We start from the raw sequence: 19,061 nt of genomic DNA, 5'->3' as shown, positions 1-19,061 counted from the left end.
CTTTCACTATCTGGCAGATAAACTTTCATTTAAATGTCCCTCTTTTTGACTTCTTTGTGCCTGAATAAATGTAGTAAATTGCTCCAGAACCTGTCTGGTCCCTTCCTGACTTATATATTTTCCTATGCAAGAAAAGAGCTGTCCCAGGGGCACCTTTCTGAATCCCCGCCACTTTACTTCTGATGCACTCCTCAAAGACTGGCTGCAGCCATGAGCCTCCTCACGACCCGTGATTGGATCTTACACACAAAGCTGTAAGTGTCCCTCTTTGTCCATCCAAAAAGTTGGGTGGTATGAGATTATACGCCCACATACTGGCAGACCCACAATGGACATTAAAGTGCACCTATATTGCAGCCATCTGACACTAGGTTAGATTTAGACTCTGTTCACATCTGTTTATGTCAGGAGCCTTCAATGCAGTTTTGTAAAAAAATAACGCTGTGTCGAGCACTTTCATTTCTGGCAAATGGACCCACTCCGTTATAATGCACTGGGGTTCGTTCGGTACCGGTGTTGTCCATTGTGTGACGGATTTGGCTCCATGTCGTAGTTTCCACTATATAAAATCAATACACAGATATGAATAATGTCTTACGCAATTTTTTTAAAAATATGGCACAATCCTTGTACAATTCCGTCACTTTTTATTATAATTTTTTTTTTTTCAAGGAATGCCATCTATATATCCAGTTGAAATATAAAATATGTAATGGGGGTTATTCAAGCCAATTAAAAGAAATTATTGAATACTAATAATAAAAAAGTATACTCCCCACTGAAGCCCTTCTATTCCAGTGCTTCCTGCTCCCGTTTTTGTGACCGCAGTGGCGGTGTGTCTGTATACTGCACATGACTGCTACAGCCAATCACAGGACTCAGTGCTCTGGAGTCATATACCATTGAGGCCAGTCATTGGCTACAGTAGTCTCTCGCGGTATATGGGTATATCATTGCAGCAGCCAGTTGTCATGGCTTTAATGATGGGAGGACAGGAGCAATGACGCTGGAACAGAGGGGGTTCTGGCATTTATTTATTTTTAATTTTTTTTTATAACACTGACAACCCCTTTTAAGATTTATAGCAAAGTATAAAGCTGATTGTGACCTAAACATCATTCTTTCTACTCCGGTAATGTGCGTAGTAGCCTGCAATAATGATATTATTTTATTTTTATTTATTTTTTCTACCCAAATTAGTTTTTTTCATGATCCTTATTGGCCTTTTATTCCTTATTTGGTGTGATGCCAACCTGCCTCTTGTGAGCAAACCGCCTAATTAACACTGTTCTAATTAACAATTTCAGATTACACAGTGCCGCTGTTCAGATTTAATCCTGACGATGTCAGGGTGGCACGTTCCCACCCCCTCCTTGTGCATTTGTTTAGTGCTATTGTTTTTTTTTCCCGTCAGTAAAATTGTTTCCTGCCCAGCATTGGCACGCTGCCATGAGTGGTACACATGTGTTCAGACGGGGATATTTATATAAATGAGGACGGATCAGAAGTCATCTCGTGCCTTTATTACCATGTAATGATCATTTGACTTTCGGCACTTTGATTACAGCACTGGTTTCCAACTTGTTGAGAGCACGGTTTTGGCTGTTGATTCGCGGTCAGGTCCGTGTAGAACGTTCACTTTTTTTTGCAAATAAAGACTAGCTGTTTGTGATTCTACAATGTGGAACTACACGTCTATTAGCTTTTATTTGCCGGTTGTTCGGTTACTTAAGAAAGATGGGTAGTCTTTATCCGCTGTCAGATTTGCAGCCTCTAGAAGAGGGCTATCTTGCTGGCTTTAAGCAGAACACACAGCGGAGGAACACGCTGCCTTCAGTGTCCGCACTCTGATTGGAGGTCATTGATTTTACGGGAAAACATGTTTTATAGACAGAGTGCTGATCGACCAGTGGAGTTTGACTTCTGCTTCCTTAAGTGAGAGCTGCCTTTCTCCTATTGACGGACAATCAGAGTAAGAGATGAAAGCTAAGAGAGGTGGAAAAGGGAGCTGTGAAAAGAACTGGCAGATGGCTCAACGGGCATTACCACAGCATTGCTGGACGTGGATGATAAAGAACTGCAAGTCCTTACCATTAAGGAACACTCTTCCTGGACAGGAGATAATAATGTGTGTTCCGAGTTGCCCTTGCCCCCAGTCATCCAAATCTTTTCCTTCTCTCATTCTAAATAAGTAGAGTTGAAGTGGAACATCTAGTTCTAGAGAGCGATTGGTCTACTGTTGGGTTCACATATTGATGAGCTGGACTTAATTTTAGACCTTCCTTCTCTCCTTGACCAAGGGAACACAACGGGTTTTGCATCGATAAACAAGTCCCTAGTGCCCAGTCAAAGTGTTTCTCTCCCCTCGCTGCCTCCCCTTCCCACAGTTTCCTGGAACTTACCAAGCTTTTATGGCATTGATTTTGCAATTAGCCTGTTAACCCTCTCGCCCTTCTAGCCTTGCCAGTGCTACTGGACTGGGCTGTCAATCACTCAAGACCCAATGGCTGACATTGCGGGGAAATGATGTATGAATTTGGCACTTGAGGCTATTTCATCCCATAGCCATGATTAAAGTATGAAACATTTTGTGCCAAACTTTGAGGGGTTTTAATTTTGCTTCCATTGGATAAGCAATGTCGGTGTTGTTTCTTACTCTCCCCCTGGGGTAATTTAGGAATATATTCTGATTCTTCTTATGCATTTTATATTACCAATACTTCTTGAGTTGGTTTTAGAATTAAAAAAATTTGCCTCATCAAGTCTAATGTATATTTTTTTTCTTTGCTTCTTGCAGATCCGAGCCGTATTGGGTGCAATGAACTCTACGCGCAGAGCTCGCCATGGAAGGCTGTGACACGTCTGTCATTGCTGGGAAGGACAATGGATGCAGCGCTTCTCGAAACCAAAAATGGACTGAACTCAACCGCGCCCTCCACCTTGACCGATCTGGCAGCATGGAGCAGCCCAACATGGAAAGCCGTGTGTCTCTGGAAAGTCTGACTGGCTCATTCAATGAATGCGTCCCTGAAAGCGCTAACCCATCTGGTGCCATCTCGCAGTCTCCCAGCAGAGCAGTCTGTTGCAACGAATGTTTGTCCTCCTTTCCTAGTTTACAGGACTATATGGAGCACCGCTGCCCTGGTACTCGTCCATCTCTTGCGCTGAAGGATGAGAGTGAAAGCGATGTTAGCGAGGAAGGGGAGGAGGAAAGTGACGTTGAGAATTTAGCAGGTGAAATAGTGTATCAACCTGACGGTTCTGCTTATATAGTGGAAAGTGTCAGCCAGCTGATCCAAAGCGGTGAAGCCTGTGACAGTACCCCAAGCGAGGCTCTTCTTTCCCTTTACAAAAATTCCTTGCCTAATGCTACAGGGAAGTCTGAAGAGACATCCTCTGTGGGCCCTTCTTATCCCCAAATTATTAACACTTTCCACATAGCCTCGTCTTTCAGGAAGTGGTTTGAGAATTCTGACAAATCTTTCCTGGATACCTCAACCCTTGCGGGTGTAAGCCCTGTCCTGCACAGCTTCCGCGTTTTTGATGTGCGCCACAAAAGCAACAAGGATTACTTAAACAGTGATGGTTCTGCCAAAAGCTCATGTGTATCCAAAGATGTACCCAACAATGTAGATCTGTCCAAATATGATGGCTTTGTACTGTATGGTAAGAGGAAACCCATTTTAATGTGTTTTTTGTGCAAACTTTCCTTTGGCTATGTGCGGTCATTTGTGACCCATGCTGTGCATGACCATAGAATGACTCTAAGTGAGGATGAGCGTAAGATTCTTAGTAACAAGAACATTTCTGCCATCATTCAAGGGATTGGGAAAGATAAGGAACCTCTTATTAGTTTTCTGGAACCAAAAAACAAAAGTTTTCAGCATCCCTTAGTTTCTTCTGCCAACACTACTGGACCTGGTAATAGTTTTTATGGGAAATTTAGTGGCATTCGCGTGGAGGGCGATGAAGCCTTGCAAGCTAGCCTAGCACTTCTAAAAGACAGTGACACTACTTCCAGTGGGGCAGATCAGGCACAGGTCAATGTTGTGTCCCAAAATACCCTGCTTAATCTTGGAGGGTTGACAAACTCTTCCTTTAACACCACCATAAACTCTGTCTCTTTAAGCTCCTCAGGCTCTTGTGCTACCAAACCTTCCTCTAGCAAGGAACCTGAAATGACAGAGCTTGAGAAGCATCCAATGGTAGTACAAGAGGACATATCTGAAAGGATGGAGGCAGATGATGATGATGAGGATGATGAGGAGGAGTTGGATGAAGAAGAGATGGAGGAAGAAGGTGATGAGGAGGGGGAGGATTGTAAAGCACTGTTTCCACGTGGGCTTGAGGATGACTTTGTGGACAGACCTCAGGATGAGTCTGGGGTGTTTGCCGAGAGCAGCGGCAAAAAGGACCTGGCTCTCACAAACCAAAGTATTTCTAACTCTAATTTAATGCCTAATGTGTCCCAGCCTATGGAAAGGGGCATACCTTCTACGTGTTCTTCTTCCTTCGTCGTCTTTGATGGTGCAAACAGGAGGAACCATTTAAGCTTTAACAGTGATGGCATTGATGCCACTATGGCGGAGGGAGGGAGGAAATTGGACTTTGTTGATGAAAGTGCCAATAGGGACAATGCCACAGCACCTGAACCAAATGAAAGTGCAGAGGGAGAGGATGGAAACTTTGCCACCCACCACCAGCATGCCGATAACCCCTGCGAGCTTGGCATAGGGGAATGCCCTTCTGGGAGTGGGGTGGAGTGTCCAAAATGTGACACTGTTCTGGGCTCATCACGCTCACTTGGTGGACACATGACTATGATGCACTCTCGGAACTCATGTAAGACTCTTAAGTGTCCAAAGTGTAACTGGCATTACAAATACCAGCAGACGCTGGAAGCACACATGAAAGAAAAGCATCCTGAGTCGGGTGGTTCTTGTGTCTACTGCAAATCTGGACAGCCTCATCCCCGCCTTGCCCGGGGAGAGAGCTATACCTGTGGTTACAAGCCGTTCCGTTGTGAGGTCTGTAACTACTCCACTACTACCAAAGGCAATCTCAGTATTCATATGCAGTCGGACAAGCATCTGAACAACATGCAGAATCTACAGAACGGAGGGAGTGACCAAGTTTTCAGCCACACTGCCGGGGTTGCGGTTGCCGCTGCCACTGCAGCTGCCGCTGCTGCTGCTGCTTCCAACATCAGTAACTCTTGCGGGGCACCTTCACCTACTAAACCAAAAACCAAACCCACCTGGCGTTGTGAAGTGTGTGATTACGAAACCAATGTCGCTAGGAACCTACGCATTCATATGACCAGTGAGAAGCACATGCACAACATGATGCTGCTTCAGCAAAACATGACCCAAATTCAACATGGCAGGCACTTGGGCATCAGCAGCCTACCCTCTCCCGCTGAAGCGGACCTCTATCATTTCTATCTAGCACAAAACATGAATCTCAAGATGGACAGCCCAGCTAATGAGTCGCAGTATATCATGGGAGGTTTCCAACTAGATCCTACCAGCCCTATGCCAGGGATGGCACCCTCAGTAGGTAAGAAGTGATATCCTAATCTGCACATATTTGCCATTAACTTGCATGCTTTATGTTTATCCAGTCATACAAAATTTTGTTCAATTTCTTTCCCTGTTTTTGTTTGTTTTGCCTTTTATAATGTACTTGGTAGATTTCTTGACCACACACATTTTTTGTATGAAAGGGATTTAGTATAAGTTTCCTCAAGTGGCAAGTGTAGACCAAGCCTCAAAAAATATGGAGAGTTAAGTAAACCAAGGGAGGAAACCAGAATGTGCCAGATATGGACTTTATAAACACAGGTCCAACCTAGATACGTATGTACATGGCCGGGAGAGTGGTCCTGAACTCCGTTTAACATGCTGCTCACTTTTATGATGAAAATCTGATTTTTATCTACAGCGCACTGTTTATTTTACACGTCAGACATATTTTTGAGATTCCATTGCGCTATAACCAAGATTGCACATTAAAAGTCTCTGAATAACAATGTACAGTAGTCACGGTGGAGAGTTCAGCCCTAGGGTTTGTATATACCATTGTCCCCTTGAGCCTGATGCTTATCAGCAGGAGACGGTAATATCCCTCTTATGATCTTCAGAAGACATCACTGTGGTTTTGTATCGATTGCCGCTATTAAAAACATTGGGGGCAGTGTTTGTGGCCCATTTCGGTGGAGATGACTAGCGTGGAAGTGCAAGATATTACAAATACATACTTGATTATATCCTTAAAATGGCACCCGTCAGAGGGCGAGATATATTAGGCAGCAAAAATGGGCAAGCGTAAGGACCTTTAGACTTCTGCATCAGGGCATCTCCAATATGGCAGGTGTTATGGGGGGCGTTCCTGATATGCAATGGTCAGTACCTACCAAAAGAGGACTACTGGTGACCCAGCAAAGGGTCTTGCGTGTCCAATATCTAATAGATATTTGTAGGGGGGTGGGGTTCGCCGGATCCAATGTGCTCGTTAATGGTGAACACGTTAATGGTGGACACCTTCAGAAATCTTGTGGAGTTCATGACTTGATAGGTCTGAGGTATTATGGCTGCTCAAGGGGGACCTATACAATATTAGGCAGGTAGTATTAATGTTAGGACTGTTTGAATGCTAGAAGAAGAGATACCGACATATAGGAACATGAAATATTGCTGTAGAGTTTTTCAGCTATTAACTCTTGACTTTTGTTCACTTGAAGTAGGTGGTGAAATCCCACTTGACATGCGGCTGGGAGGAGGACAGCTGGTGTCGGAGGAACTCATGAACCTGGGTGAGAGTTTCACGCAAACCAACGACCCTTCCCTGAAACTTTTCCAGTGTGCAGTGTGTAACCGCTTCACCACGGATAACCTGGACATGCTCGGCCTCCATATGGGAGCGGAACGCAGTCTGCCTGAGGAAGAATGGAAGTCGGTGGTGGGAGATTGTTACCAGTGTAATTTATGTCGCTATAACACTCAGCTGAAGGCCAACTTCCAGCTGCATTGTAAAACTGACAAACATATTCAGAAGTACCAGCTTGTGGCTCATATCAAAGAAGGAGGCAAAGCCAACGAGTGGAGGTTGAAATGTGTAGCCATTGGGAACCCAGTGCATCTCAAGTGCAATGCCTGTGACTATTACACCAACAGCCTGGACAAGCTCCGTCTGCACACTGTGAACGCCAGACACGAGGCTAGCCTCAAGCTGTACAAGGTAAAATACCACACAATTGTTAGTCCTGTAGTAGCAATGACCTTTGTGAACATCAGTCAGTTTAGCAATGCTAGTAGGACTGGCTGACCATCAAATGTGTATGAGGGTGTCCCAAAAAAGCATTGAGCATGTTGGCTTTCAACATTCCTGACTTTTGTTCTCAATGGAGATAGGCCACCACCAGAGGTGTCTGATAGCAGCTTATTCCTCTCGCCCCATTGAGAACACACATACATTTGGCTGAGCCGAGCGTGTGTGTGTATAAGGGGGTCTGAAGTAATAGTTATTGGCTCAGTCTAAGGGGTATTGCTATTTAAAGGGGGTTTCCAAGATTTTTTTTTTTAACTGATGACCTATCCAGGATAGATCATCAGTATCTGATCGGTGGGGGTCCGACATGCGAGACCCCAGCCGATCAGTTGTTTGGGAAGGCATCAGCTTTGCCTAGGTTATGTAACATCACGTTCATCAGTCACATGACCTAGGCGCAGCTCAGCCCCATAGAAGTGAATGGGGCCAAGCACGGACACTGTACGGCGCTGTGCTTGTTGAGCAGAGATGCTACTGCGCATGCCGGTGCCTTCTCAACCAGATGATCAGTGGGGGTCCCGGGTGTCAGACCCCCCCACTGATCAGACTATCCAGTGGATAGGTCATCAGTATAAAATTCTCAGAAACCCCTTTAAATTGTAATAAGTGTAAAGATCTTTTATGTGCTGTGTATTTTTTGTATTGAGGAGAATTCGGGTTGGTCACGGATTCCTTTGTGGAAGTAGCGTCCAGCTAGACCCCGCACTGTAAATCTAACCTAGCCGTTCTCAATTTATTGTGACGAGACCATGAGACCCTAATTGGGTGTCCGTTTTTCCATTTTCTTCATTAGCATAATGCAATGTAGTCAGTGGTGCAGGGTAGTAGGGTAATGGATATATATTTCAACTTTTTTTTTTTTTCCCATTATATCCCAGTCCATGCCCCCACCCCTTTCCTGGCTATCCGATTCTCTAACAACTGTGTGCTGTAAAAATAGAGGCAGTGAAAATCCCGTAAATAGCCTTTTGCTCGCCCCATAGAATTCCTCCAGACATTTCTATTGATTTTCACTGGACTTAAAGCCTCGCCCTCCTCTCTAATCATTCCATAATGGCTTTAGTATGAACGGTCAGGTACAGTTCCCCATAAATCTCATCGGGCTTCTTCCACCTACCTTCCCAGCCACGCTCATTGCATCCACTCCGCAGACTGAACCTATCCCACATTTCCCCTACCCTCTCTCTATTAATGGGAATGTCATAGTGCAGCATCTCCCCCGACTCTGACCACACTCCTGCGGGGTCGGAAAAGAGACCGTGGACGAGAGTGGTCCTCAGACCAAGAGTTCACATCTGAGGTGGATTGAGATTGATTGCATGTTTATGTTTCCTCTTGCAAATGTAATCCATTAGGCTGGCACATCCATAATCAGGTTAGAGCAGAGTTAACTGCATGTAATCAACTTCTACACTGTCAGATACAGAAAACCCTCCAGATGCCAAGACAGTGTGCAAAACTCTGTGCACCCAAGAGCACCATGAAGTGGCCTTTCTCTTTGCGGGGCCGTGTCTGGAAAGACAGTTCAGAGGTAGAAAAGATGCAAAAATCTGGTTTTGGTTGAAGGTGAACATTGAACAACTTGGCTTTTTTCCCTGCACAATCTCTGGCAGAGTCCAGCCTTTTAATGACTTCGACAATTTGCCTTTTTTGGAACTGACCAGGACAAAAAAAAAATATTTTTCGTGTTTCTCCGGGTTCAGATTAGTCGTCTTCCTTTTCGCCCTTTCGAACATTCAGGTTCAGGTTAGTGCAGTTTTGGGGAGGATCCACGTTGACTTGCAAAAAAGAGGACCTATGTAGACCAAACGGAGAAGATGCATTGTTAGGATTGTACAACTCTGCAGATCATGTTGGCACTGAAAATGTTATGGAAATTGGATGGATGGATGCCATATATACCTTTACTTAAAGGGGTCCTCTCACTTCAGTAAGTGGCATTTATCATGTAGAGAAAGTTAATACAAGGCACTTACTAATGTATTGTGATTCTCCATTTTGCCTCCTTTGCTGGCTGGATTCATTTTTCCATCACATGATACGCTGCTTGTTTCCATGGTTACAGACCATCCTGCAATCCATCAGTGGTGGTCGTGCTTGCACACTGTAGGAGAAAGAGTCAGCCTCTCTGGTGGCCGGGACCATGGGAGTGCACATAGGCTGGTGCTTTTTCCTATATTGCGCAAGCACGACCACCACTGATGGATTGCAGGGTGGTCTGTAACCACGGTAACAAGCAGTGTATAATGTGATGGAAAAATGAATCCAGCCAGCAAAGGATGCAAAATGGACAATAACAATACATTAGTAAGTGCCTTGTATTAACTTTCTCTACATGATAAATGCCACTTACTGAAGTGAGAGGACCCCTTTAAAGGGGTTGTCTCACCTGGAATATTGGTAATCTATTGCTAGGATATGCCACCTTTTGGGACCCGAACCTATGTCTAGAACAAAGCTTCCATAGAGAATGCACTGTGCATTGGTCGACCGCACTCCGTTCATTTTTATGGGAGCGCCAAAAATAGCCGAGTATTGAATGAAGTGTTGGTCGGGCTTGTGCGGCCCACTCTGCATTAATTTCAATGGGAAATAGTCGAGCGCATTGCTCCAGTTATTTTCGGAGTTTCCATAGAAATGAATGAAGGGTGGCTGCGCATGCGATGTGCGCTCTCCTGAACTTTTTGCACTCTGTTCTAGAGATGGGTGTCGGTCCCACCCTTTGGACCCTGCACCTATCTGACACTGGTGGCATATCCTAGCCATGTGCTACCAATGTTCCAGCTGAGACAACCCATTTAATTTTAAATAGACCTGGGTAGACCGGCCTTCTTGCAAGGGTATATATCGCTATAGTACATCCAGTTTGCTTAGCAGTAGAAGTTTTTTTGGGGTTCTCCTTACATGTTAGATGGGTCCCTTGGCAATAATCAATAACGCTAATTGGCCTCCTTATGTCGATCAGCTGTATACCTGACAGTAAGTGTCCAATTTCTCTGCAGCGCCACCACAGGTAAGATGAAGCATTACACAGTGTCTGTTCACAGCATAGGTTGTCCTTGTAATGCAGAACAGGTCTGGTCCTCCAGACCAAGAGACACGCTTTGTGAACACTCTCTCTACCCTGGCCAAGAGATGAGGCTCCTGAAGACCCCTAATATTAACTCAGAATTCCACAATAGGGTGTATGAAAATTCCTTTATAGAATTGCTTTAGTTCAGGGTATGGCGCCAAGGTAAGCACGTGTTGGCACGCAGTCCATGCTCGGTGACGAGGCCAATTGCACAATGTGTAGACATGGAAATATAAGGCCCGGTGAGCTATTGTGGGCACATTTCTGTGCGCTGGAGACCCCCTAGGTGTCCTTGTGCTGTTCTGTATAAAGGACTCTAATTATTTGCCTTTGGATTTGCATTGTGCTTACCGCCTGTGCCAGTCTGCTTGTTTTGTCTGTATGAATGCCTGCCTCTTGTGTTTAGACGTTTTTACGTTGGTCTCGGAGATCTCACATGGCAGTCTATCACTGATTCTATGAGGTTCGGGTCGTATAGACTGCCAATAGAGCACTTTTGAGTTTTTTGGGGTATTGACGCAAGGGTCAGTCTAGACCAGGCATGGCCAACCTGCGCCTCTCCAGCTGTTGTAAAACTACAACTCCCACCATGCCCTGATGTCGGACTGTCCAGGCATGATGGGAGTTGTAGTTTTGCAACAGCTGGATAGCCTGAGGTTGGCCATCCCTGGTCTAGACTGTTGGATATATTTACTATAGGTAATTTCTTGCCATTGCAGACACTGAGTACTATATACTATGGAAAGAATTTGTTGTTCACCACCGGCTGACATACGTAGATTTGTGTGTATTATGGACGCGACCAACAGCTCTGAGTCTACAATAAACTGTAGACTGAATACCACACGGATGATTGCTGAGACACTGGCCTGCCTTTCGGCACCCGGCAGTTGCACTTTTGCCTTATCCATAATTTCCAAGTTTTCTCCCTACAATTAGCTATGTACGGTCAGGTTTAGGTGACTTATTGGCTAATAGTAGATGCATCTAAATATACTGATAATACATGAAAGGGATGGTCTGACCTAGGAGCTGACAACCTCAATGGTCCTGACCTGTGCCCCAATATAAAAAAACAGACTGTCCGCAGTCCAATCCCAGCAGGACCAGGAAAGGGCTTGCTCCCGTGGCCAATAACAGACCTCGGTGGTCACATCTGCTTGAACGGCATGTCACTGTTGTTGTGTTTTTATGGCACAGATTCGGTCCCGTTTAGTTGCTTGCGCATAGGCCGGACAACCCTTTTGAATTTACCTCCTTATGAGGGTTGCCCAGGCATGAAGAGCGTGCATGTGCGGCACCCCAGTGTCAGATCCTTTAAGTTGGGCAAACGCTACAGACCTTGGATGGCTTCAGAAGGCCAATTTAGACCATTTGCACTCTTCTTGGGACACAGAGGAGTGTGACAGAGGCCTTCTGATGCAGATTTGAAATGACCTATAGTGGATTCATTCATGTCAGACCATCAGTGGAAGCCCAGACCAGGCCGTAGATCCATTGTTTTGTTCAGGCTGTGGTTTTGATTACGGCCTAGTCACACCCTACACAGACCAGCCATAACCAACAAGCCATTCCTAAAAACGGGCCGTCTGAAATCCCTTCCTTTATGGCCAGCTTCCGAGCCGTGCTTCGGGATGGCAGGATTTTGGGGTTGAATCCAGAAAGCAATGAGGGACTCCCGTCGGCCCGTTTCCCCGTTGCGGAAGTGGTGGAGGAATAACTGTTGATATGTTGATTCAGCATAATTGATGCGGCCTCGTTTCCCACAGTTGATGAGGATTAGAGGAGCCTAGTTTAACAGTCTCATTTTCTGGTCCCAAAGCACACTTGTTTTAATGTGTTCCAGTTAATGAGGTAGAAGGGAGGGAGGAGGTGTCGCTGAACGTACCCAGACCTCGCGAGTCTCAACGTGCCACATTCCACAGATTGAAACGGCTACCACAACGACTGGTTTCGGTGGTCCGAGTCTTTAAGAAGTTTAACCATTGTCTATCCTTTTTAGCTCAGGAACCTTAACCTGTTCAGCGCTGCGCCTGGGGATGTTGCGTCTGCTCAGTGTCTCCTCTCCTCGCGATGTTCCTCCGTGTTTGTCATTTCCAGTAGGCTGGGGAATGACAAGGCTCAGGTCTTTGGGGACTGCTCTGACAGATAGGCCGCATTAAAACTAACAAAATGCAGGCGCTCCGAACTGGCAGCTTGCAACCATATGGGGAGCTTCTGTTTGTCTAGTGGGGAAGGTGGAGTGTCGGCTCTCGCCATATAATGGGGCCGGCTCAGCTACAAGTGAAAGCTGTTATCTCTGGACTGGCACAACTCCAGTCCCCCTGGCACATGCCGGCTGACAGCTCACAGCGGCACGTGACGCTTTTCCCCAAGGCGAAGCCACCGTTGGTTTAAGTAGGCATTAAACAATTACCCAGGCTTTACTGCTCCTCACCTTCCGCAGATTGGCTCTATAAATTGTCAGTCTGCTGACATTTTAATGTGAATTATGTCATGTGGTATCCCCTTTGATTTGAACATGCCTCAGTTTGTAAATACATGAGGCACTCAAAGGCTTGTGGTTAGTACACACACAAGAGGCCTCGGGGTTTTTGGTGGGGGAGAGCGCAGGCAATGGTTCTCTTATTCTTTCTCTCTCTCTCCCCGTCTGTGTTTTTTTTTTTTTTTCCTGCACCGACTTCTCTCTTAAAGAGACAATGGAGATTTTTGGCCCCTGTGTAATCATCTCTCGGCAGCGCAGCAGAATGAAGCTTCTAATCCTGCACAAAGCTGCTTTGCTCGTGTCTGTTTATGATAAATTAGACGGGGAAACTTGGGTGTGATTTTATTAGTTCCCACTCGTACATGCCTCCTGCTCTCATTTGCAGGGAGAAAAAAAAAAGAGCAAGAGCAGATTTTTGCAGATTTGCAAGCCTTACGTGTCGAGCTGGATATTAACAACTGTGCTTTTTTTTTTTTTTTTTTTTTTTTACATACCAAATGGCTAGAGAGGGCTCTGAGCCAGGAAAAAAAAAATCTAGCCTTGGGGCGTGCAAACTTAATACTAGGGCCTAAGGTTTTGGAGACTTTGTCTCAGTAATTTCATTACCATTGGTCTGATGATTATTTCGTCCACGTTTACTGGGGTGTATTTTCCTTCCATAACCACAATCCCATATACCCACCCCATAGGCCGCTTACAATATCCACTCTTTTTCAGCTCCCCCCAAGCTATAAAAGCCTATGATGTTCTAACTCCGGTTCTGATGAACCAAAGGCTGTTTTGTCTATAATATGGGTACAAAAAAAAGAATGCACCCACCATAGTGTGCATTTGTGTGCCGGGCCTATGCATGTAACTTTGTGAACATGCAGAGTGTTTTTTTTTTTTTTTTCTTGCAATCCTGAATAAATATATAGGAATTATCTATGCCTTTTACATGGGCCTGCTAGTTGGCTTACTTCCTTTTGCTTTACTACACCATGAGCCCACAAATGACAAATTCCGCTCTGCTGTATCTGTACACTCCTGTGGTGTTTGTATAGGTGGTGTCGCTTATGTATGGTTGAGATTCCGTACACGTGCGCCATTCACAAACAGACGCATGTGTACTAAGGGAAGCTGGGAGCCCGTAACCTGCAAAACCCAAGCTCTGCCCACATCCCTACTGTTTAGAAGGGACCACATAGTGTCTTGCTGCTGGGAACCCCAGCGATCAGCGCCAATCTATGAGTAAACTTGGCAGGAAGTGAGCAGTTTCCCTGCAGCGCCACCACAGGCCACATAGAACATTACACATTTGTCCATTCAATTCAATGGGCTGTCTGTATACTCCAGAACAGGACAGCTCCTGCAGATCGTGAGACTCTTTGCAGCCGCTCTCCACAAAAAAGTGAAGATTATAAACGGGGGAGACCCCTCTATTTGCTCTGAATATCCTAGAAACTCCCTGCAATGACGTATTATTTGCAAGGTAGACCGCGCCAGGGTAGAGTGTACGCAATAATGGGTTAACGTTTGGTAGGTGAAGGGAGCCTCTCCCTATTTCTGATGTATTTGAGCCACTTCTGTAGTTACGGACCCGTTCGGGCTTGCTCGCTGTCAGTCATGGGTGTAATCCAGGCAGCCCAACCAGCGCAGGGTCATTTTAGATGTGAGGATGGGACATACCGTATGGTGTATAGTCTTCTCCTGGGTGTGGAGGTCTGAAGCTTCCCTCCCTTTGTGCTTTTCCTCCAGTGACTCGCCCTCCTGTTTATTTATCTGTCCAGAAGCATCACCTATTTCTTAGTCGCCCCAGCTGGGATATTGCCAGCTGGCTGTCAGGAGGTTGCTAGGAAACATGCAGGCCTCTTTGCCGTTTCCTAAGGACAAGGCCCTGGCTCAGCATTATGAGGCCTGAAAACAGCATGCATCAAAGCTAACACAATAGAGACAAGGAGAAGGCTGTGACCCCAGCCTCATCCTCTCGTACCCTCCTCCCCTCACACTACAGGCTTTCTGTGCATCCAAGCTTCTTGGAAATTAATCTCCTAGAATCGGTGGCAGAGGTAGCAGATGTCTGTATAAGGTTGCACTTTCATTTCTCGCTTGCTCTCACTTAGGGGTTGTGTGTGCATCCTGATGATGTTTGGATTAAGGGCAGGGGGGGTCCGTTCACCTCTTGCTAAGACAACACAGGCCTATTGTTTTTGTTTTTCAAAGCCGCCCCTTTTATCCCCGTTGCAATCTGTGCGAATTCCATCCCTACTCGAGGTCTCCAACTCCGACTAGGCCTTAGCCCTCACCAGGGAAAAATTTGGCCTCTGCTCAGGAAAACGGTGGCGATTTCCCTGCTCCGTCTCATGACACAATAGTCGCTTTAGGCAACGTCTATTTTATCCGAGGCGATGAATCTCTCCAGGGCAGTGGTGTGCTTAATTTTCAAAGCGCTCAAGACCCACCAGTGAGAAAAGAGAGAGAGAGACACTTACTCCAGGGATGAAACCTGGCACGGCATTGATAAATGTTATCCTCACTTCCAAGCACAATTAACGCAAGAAGAAGGCAATCCAAGATGGAGCTAATTTGGGACCGTATTGTTTTGTGTTAATCTATTTTGTTTTCCCGTCCCGGGAGGGGAGCGGCTTAATGCTTAGTGAAGCATGCATAAACTGCAAGCTCATTAAGAGATGGTCTGTTTATCAGCCTGTACGAAGAGTCCAAAGACATGCTCAGGCAGCTACTGGCGCAAGTTCCCTGTGGGTTTCGGCCCCTCCTCATTAAGCCCGTTTGGGCTATTGATTGGGAAGCTGTGTTTGAAGGAGTCTTACTTAATCCATGCATTATCTTGACAGATTGATCAGACCTGATTGAGAACCTCTTAAAGGAACGAGCAGCCGTAATGGGAAAGTTGGACTCCGTCATCCGTTAGGGTGATTCTGGGAGCGCGAAGAACAAGCTTACATCTTGGAGCAATTGTATTTACAATTAACATGGCTGAAAACGATTGGCCGTATTGATTCCCCTTCCTGCAATTACATATCCATTGTTTACATTCCAGCACTTCGGTTATAAAAAAAAAAAAAATAATGAAATCCAATAATTATTGCATTATTTAAAGTTAAAGTGCCACAGACTTTGCTGCCTCTGATCGGCTTGATTTACCGCGCGGCAAGCTTGGAAGCTCTTAATCTGAAAGTCTAAATATATTGGCTTTTAATGAGGCTAAAAAAATTAAGACTCCGATGCGTCTGATTGACCATTTGTCCTTTTGGTTTAAATTTGAATAATTATCTAATTGACCATTGTCACCGCAGGTTCTCGAGGCTGTGACTGGGCGACCTGGTTCTGATATATGTGCTAAGTGCTCATCTCAATGAAGAATAAATGTCCCAAGCATAGAGACAGAGAGGCATGAAAAGTATCTTAGGTTATTGCTTGGCTTCTTAGCGACACAGGGCTTGAATATTGAGTTCAGCGTTACCCACGTTACTGCTTTTCAGGACATGGCTTGGTCCGGTTTTGCAGAACCCTACATCCGTAATGTAAGGGGAACCTTATCAGAATTGAGGTTTCAAAAACGTTGCAAGGTCCATTGTGGAAGCAAATCTATACTTCAACAGTGGCAATTCTGTGCTTACTGATCAATGGGCTCCAGGGGTGTATGGCCCTCTTTGCCTAGACAGTGTTGGAATCCAAATCACGGATACCCCAGGAAAGATGTATGATGCTGGTCCAGAAAATTTTATCCTTGCATTAATTGGTGACCACAACATGATCTAGCAGTTTAAGGTGAAACCGGATATTTTTCACAAGCAAGGACAATCGGAAGGTTTGCAGTAGCATTGTAGTGGTCACAAGCCAGGACAATCGGAAGGTTTGAGGTAGCATCGTAGCGGTCACAAGCCAGGACAATCGGAAGGTTTGAGGTAGCATCGTAGCGGTCACAAGCCAGGACAATCGGAAGGTTTGAGGTAGCATCATAGTGGTCACAAGCCAGGACAATCGGAAGGTTTGAGGTAGCATCGTAGTGGTCACAAGCCAGGACAATCGGAAGGTTTGAGGTAGCATCGTAGTGGTCACAAGCCAGGACAATCGGAAGGTTTGAGGTAGCATCGTAGTGGTCACAAGCCAGGACAATCGGAAGGTTTGAGGTAGCATCGTAGTGGTCACAAGCCAGGACAATCGGAAGGTTTGAGGTAGCATTGTGGTGGTCACAAGCCAGGACAATTGGAAGGTTTGAGGTAGCATCGTAGTGGTCACAAGCCAAGTCAATCGGAAGGTTTGAGGTAGCATCGTAGTGGTCACAAGCCAGGACAATCGGAAGGTTTGAGGTAGCATCGTAGTGGTCACAAGCCAGGACAATTGGAAGGTTTGAGGTAGCATCGTAGTGGTCACAAGCCAGGACAATCGGAAGGTTTGAGGTAGCATTTAAGGCTACTTTCACACTGGCGTTTTGGCGGTCCAAAACGGATCAGTTTTGCCCTAACGCATTCTGAATGTAAAAAGATCCGCTCAGAACGCATCCGTTCCGTCTCCATTCCGCCTTGGAGGCTGCTTGCAGCGTTTTGGTGTCTGTCTGATGAAACTGAGCCAATCCGTCCTGGCACACATTGTAAGTCAATGGAGACGGATCCGTTTTCTCTGACACCAATATAAAACGGATCTGTCCTCCATTGACTTTTAATGGTGTTCAAGACTGATCCGTCTTGGCCATGTTAAAGATGATACGGATGCAGGCGGTTGTATTATCTGAGCGGATCTGTCTGTGCAGATCCATGACGAATCTGCACCAAACGCGAGTGTGTGAAAGTAGCCTTAGTAGTCATCTTTGATATAGTTGCCTTGAATTGTCCCTGCACTGCTACATTTCTTGGCCAGTGTTCCTAAGCCAAGTGTCCCCCTACTCAGTTAAACTACATAAGAGTACCCTGTCAGGAGAACGCTCAGTTGTCATTTTGGACACCACTATACGCACTTGATGGTTTGCCCCCCCAACATTCCTCTGTGTATCATAGTTTTGAGAAATGCTTTGGGCCAGAAATACCCAGTGAAACTTTTTGCATTCTGAATACTCCTAATGCCTTTATTACAGTCCACATAATGCTCCTTCCAAGTGCTGTAGTAATGACGGATAATTTATTACGTCCTATGCATAACTGCTGATAAATTCCACAAAAATAAGGGCAAGATCTGGTGGGTGGGTTGTTCTGTGTACCTCATTGGGCCCAGAGGAATAGAACGTTCCTAGACATTGTCTTTATTACACGGCGGTGGCCTGGCTGACCTGTGGTTACTTGTTAGAGATCCTCCGCTGTGGGATTACAGCAGAAACCTTCTTAATCTCCTAGAAGCCCTTCTTCTCAATAATGACTGCTTGGCTCGCTCTGTTTCGGCGGAGAGGTTACTTTTTTGGCTGTATTTTGAAGTCCCTTTTGGCTTTTGCTCAGTTTTAAAGCTTGAGGGACCCGTTGGATGTTTTAGATGTTGTGGACCTTTTACAAGTAACAGTCATCCTAAAAACAAGTTATCTTTTGAGTCCTCTTTGAAATAAAGGGGCAAAAAAACAGTCCTACCCTAACGCCACCTTGAATTTTAAGCATTTTTCATAGTGTTTTGTTTTTTGTTGCATTTTATACTTTTGTAACATGCAATTTTTTTTTCTGGACTTTTTCAGAGTCTTTAACAGAAGACTATGGGGTAAAAGGCCATATACTGAGCATGCTTTATTTTGGGGGGTAAAACTAGCCAAAAACCTATGTGTTTGTGTGTAAAAAAAAAATTGTATCATTCTATGGGCTTTAAGGTAACGTCTAACTCAGCATTTTTGAAAACAAATAAAACTTGCAGAACACTGCCAAATGCTCTCTGTGAATTCAGCCTTAAAGATATACTCACCTAAAATACATCCAGCTGCCATATGATGGAAGTGACCAATTTACATTATGTTTCATTGTCAAGTGCCTTTATCTATACAGAACATGGCTGCTCAAATCTGTCCACCTGTCCATGCAGCTCAGTACAAGGTATCAGCCTGGCGTCTGGATGACTGCGAAGTCTGCATACATTGTAGCAAACTCTCAGCTGTGAGAAGTTTAAGGTCAGAACCTCTTGATGTATGCAAAAATTCTTTCAGCCAGTGACAGCATGCATACATCTTATAATAATGAGGAAGTGAAACAAAGTATATTAGAT

The 19,061-nt window shown here is 45.2% G+C and overlaps 1 protein-coding gene across 3 annotated transcripts in view; it reads left to right on the top strand.

Annotated features, from left to right (window-relative positions):
* ZFHX3 (zinc finger homeobox 3) overlaps positions 1 to 19,061 on the top strand; it is an 81,326-nt gene that overhangs the window by 28,623 nt on the left and 33,642 nt on the right. For 2 of the 3 annotated variants that reach the window (XM_040409301.1, XM_040409299.1), the window contains exons 2-3: positions 2,798 to 5,559; positions 6,743 to 7,239. In XM_040409301.1, coding sequence (XP_040265235.1) covers positions 2,844 to 5,559; positions 6,743 to 7,239 — 3,213 coding nt within the window. In that variant the 5' untranslated portion in view covers positions 2,798 to 2,843. The remainder of the gene's footprint in view (positions 1 to 2,797; positions 5,560 to 6,742; positions 7,240 to 19,061) is intronic. The other variant, XM_040409300.1, reaches the window with a different exon arrangement.

Source organism: Bufo bufo, chromosome 10, assembly GCF_905171765.1.
Source record: "Bufo bufo chromosome 10, aBufBuf1.1, whole genome shotgun sequence".
Taxonomy (NCBI): domain Eukaryota; kingdom Metazoa; phylum Chordata; class Amphibia; order Anura; family Bufonidae; genus Bufo; species Bufo bufo.
This window is presented reverse-complemented; position numbering and strand designations above follow the sequence as displayed.